Source organism: Arachis duranensis, chromosome 3 (assembly GCF_000817695.3).
Source record: "Arachis duranensis cultivar V14167 chromosome 3, aradu.V14167.gnm2.J7QH, whole genome shotgun sequence".
Classification (NCBI taxonomy): domain Eukaryota; kingdom Viridiplantae; phylum Streptophyta; class Magnoliopsida; order Fabales; family Fabaceae; genus Arachis; species Arachis duranensis.
This window is the reverse complement of record NC_029774.3, coordinates 97,012,139-97,014,428: the sequence shown is the minus strand read 5'-3', so window position 1 is coordinate 97,014,428 and position 2,290 is coordinate 97,012,139. Positions and strand designations below refer to the sequence as shown.

The 2,290-nt window shown below is 41.9% G+C and overlaps 1 protein-coding gene across 1 annotated transcript; it reads right to left on the bottom strand.

The window, feature by feature from the left end:
* Positions 1 to 245: 245 nt before the first annotated feature.
* Positions 246 to 644, bottom strand: LOC107479794 (uncharacterized). The gene has a single exon (XM_016099899.1). It carries the CDS (start codon positions 642 to 644, stop codon positions 246 to 248), a length of 399 nt encoding a protein of 132 aa, XP_015955385.1.
* Positions 645 to 2,290: the final 1,646 nt, after the last annotated feature.

Sequence of the window (2,290 nt, the reverse complement as noted above, 5' to 3'; positions counted from 1 at the left end):
CGTGTAACTCTCTATTCAAACCCCTTTTTCACGCGTGCACATAGGTCGTGAACGCATCATCGACGCTCGCGCATCATGTGCCTCCCCTTTTCTTTATGCAGAATGCAGAATGCAGACTATATACAATACTAATGGGAAGAGTTACTAAAAATAAAACTAAGAAAAGAAAGAACGTTCATACCATGGTGGGTTGACTCCCACCCAGCACTTTTCTTTAACGTCCTTAAGTTGTACGGTCCACTAGCTTAGTCTTCTGCTGTGGATGGATCCTCCAAGAGGAAGATATCCAGCTCCTTACTTTTCTTCATCTGTTCACCGTGATATAGCTTAAGGCGATGTCCATTTACCTTGATGAATTTAGAGCTCGAAGGATGACTTAGGTGAAAGACTCCGTATGGTTCTGCCTTCTCTACTCTATAGGAACCTTTCCATCTTGATCTCAGCTTCCCCGGCATGAGCCTTAGTCTGGAGTTGTAGAGGAGAACTAATTCCCCAGGTTTGAACTCTCTCCTTTTAATGTGCTTGTCATGCACAGCCTTCATCTTTTCTTTGTACAGCCTGGAGTTATCATACGCTTCTAGGCGAAGGTTCTCCAATTCTTGTAGTTGCATCTTCCCTTCAGCTCCGGCCCTCTCAAATCCCATGTTGATTTCACTTACCACCCAGAATGCCTTGTATGCTGTCCAGTATGCCCAAAGTGCATCTTGCAGCCTGGTGCTCCAGTCCTTCCTATGAGGCTTGACTATCTTCTCCAGGATATGCTTTATCTCTCTGTTAGACACCTTTGCTTGTCCGTTAGTCTGCGAGTGGTAAGTAGTTGCTACCTTGTGAATAATGCCATGCTTCTTCAATAGAGTGGTCAGTCTCATGTTACAGAAATGGGTGCCTTGATCACTCACAATTGCTCGTGGTGATCCAAAGTGATAGATAATATAGTTTCTAACAAAGAAAACAACAGTGTTAGCATCATCAGTATGGGTGGGAATTACTTCCACCCATTTGGAAACATAATCTACAGCTAATAATATATATAAGAAACCGCTAGAGTTGGAAAATGGACCTATGAAGTCAATACCCCAAACATAAAAAATCTCACAGAACAACATAATTTGTTGGGGCATCTCATCCCTCTTAGATATATTACCAAACCTCTGGCATGGGGAACAAGATTTACAGAAGGTAGTAGCATCTTTAAAAAGAGTAGGCCACCATAATCCACAATCTAAAATTTTTCTAGCTGTTCTTTGAGGGCCAAAATGTCCACCACTCTTAGAGGAGTGGCAGGCCTCTAAAATGGACTAGAATTCTGATTGAGGTACACATCTTCTAATTATCTGGTCAGCACCATACCTCCATAAATATGGATCATCCCAAATATAATATTTGGACTCGCTTTTCAGCTTGTCCCTCTGATGCTTAGTAAAATTGGGAGGGAAGGTATGACTAACTAGATAATTAGCTATAGGTGCATACCAAGGAACTACTTCAGATACTGCATGCAAGCTATCAAAGGGAAAAACATCATTGATAGGAGTGAAGTCATCCTTAATGTGCTCAAGGCGACTCAAGTGGTCCGCCACTAAATTCTGGTTACCACTCCTATCCTTAATTTCTAAATCAAATTCTTGTAGTAACAGTATCCAATGTATCAGCCTTGGTTTAGACTCTTTTTTAGCTAACAAATATTTGAGGGCTGCATGGTTTGAGTACACTACCACTTTAGTGCCAAGTAAATAGGCTCGGAATTTATCCAGAGCAAAAGCAATAGCTAAAAGCTCTTTTTCAGTGGTAGTGTAACTAGACTGAGCAACATCTAAGGTCTTTGAAGCATATGCAATTATGAAAGGGTCCTTACTTGTGCGCTGGGCCATCGCCGCTCCTACAGCATGGTTGGAGGCGTCACACATAATCTCAAAGGGCTGACTCTAGTCTGGTCCTCGCACAATTGGAGCTTGAGTCAAGGTGATCTTCAGCTTATCAAACGCTTCCATACAGTCCTCACTCAGCTCAAAGTCAACATCCTTCTGCAGCAGTCTAGATAAAGGTAAAGCTACCTTACTGAAGTCCTTGAAAAATCTCCAGTAGAAACCTCTATGACCAAGGAACGAATGGACTTCCCTCACGGAGGAGGGGTAAGACAGACAAGAAATGACATTTACCTTTGCTGGATCTACAGAAATACCAGTATTAGAGACAACGTGTCCTAGACAATGCCTTGTTTGACCATAAAATGACACTTTTCAAAATTCAAAACAAGGTTTGATCTAACACACCTGTCTAATACTCTAGA

What these genes read in the sequence shown, in the direction of transcription:
- LOC107479794 (XM_016099899.1), bottom strand. Translation starts at nt 644, where the DNA reads ATGGGATTTGAGAGGGCCGGAGCTGAAGGGAAGATGCAACTACAAGAA.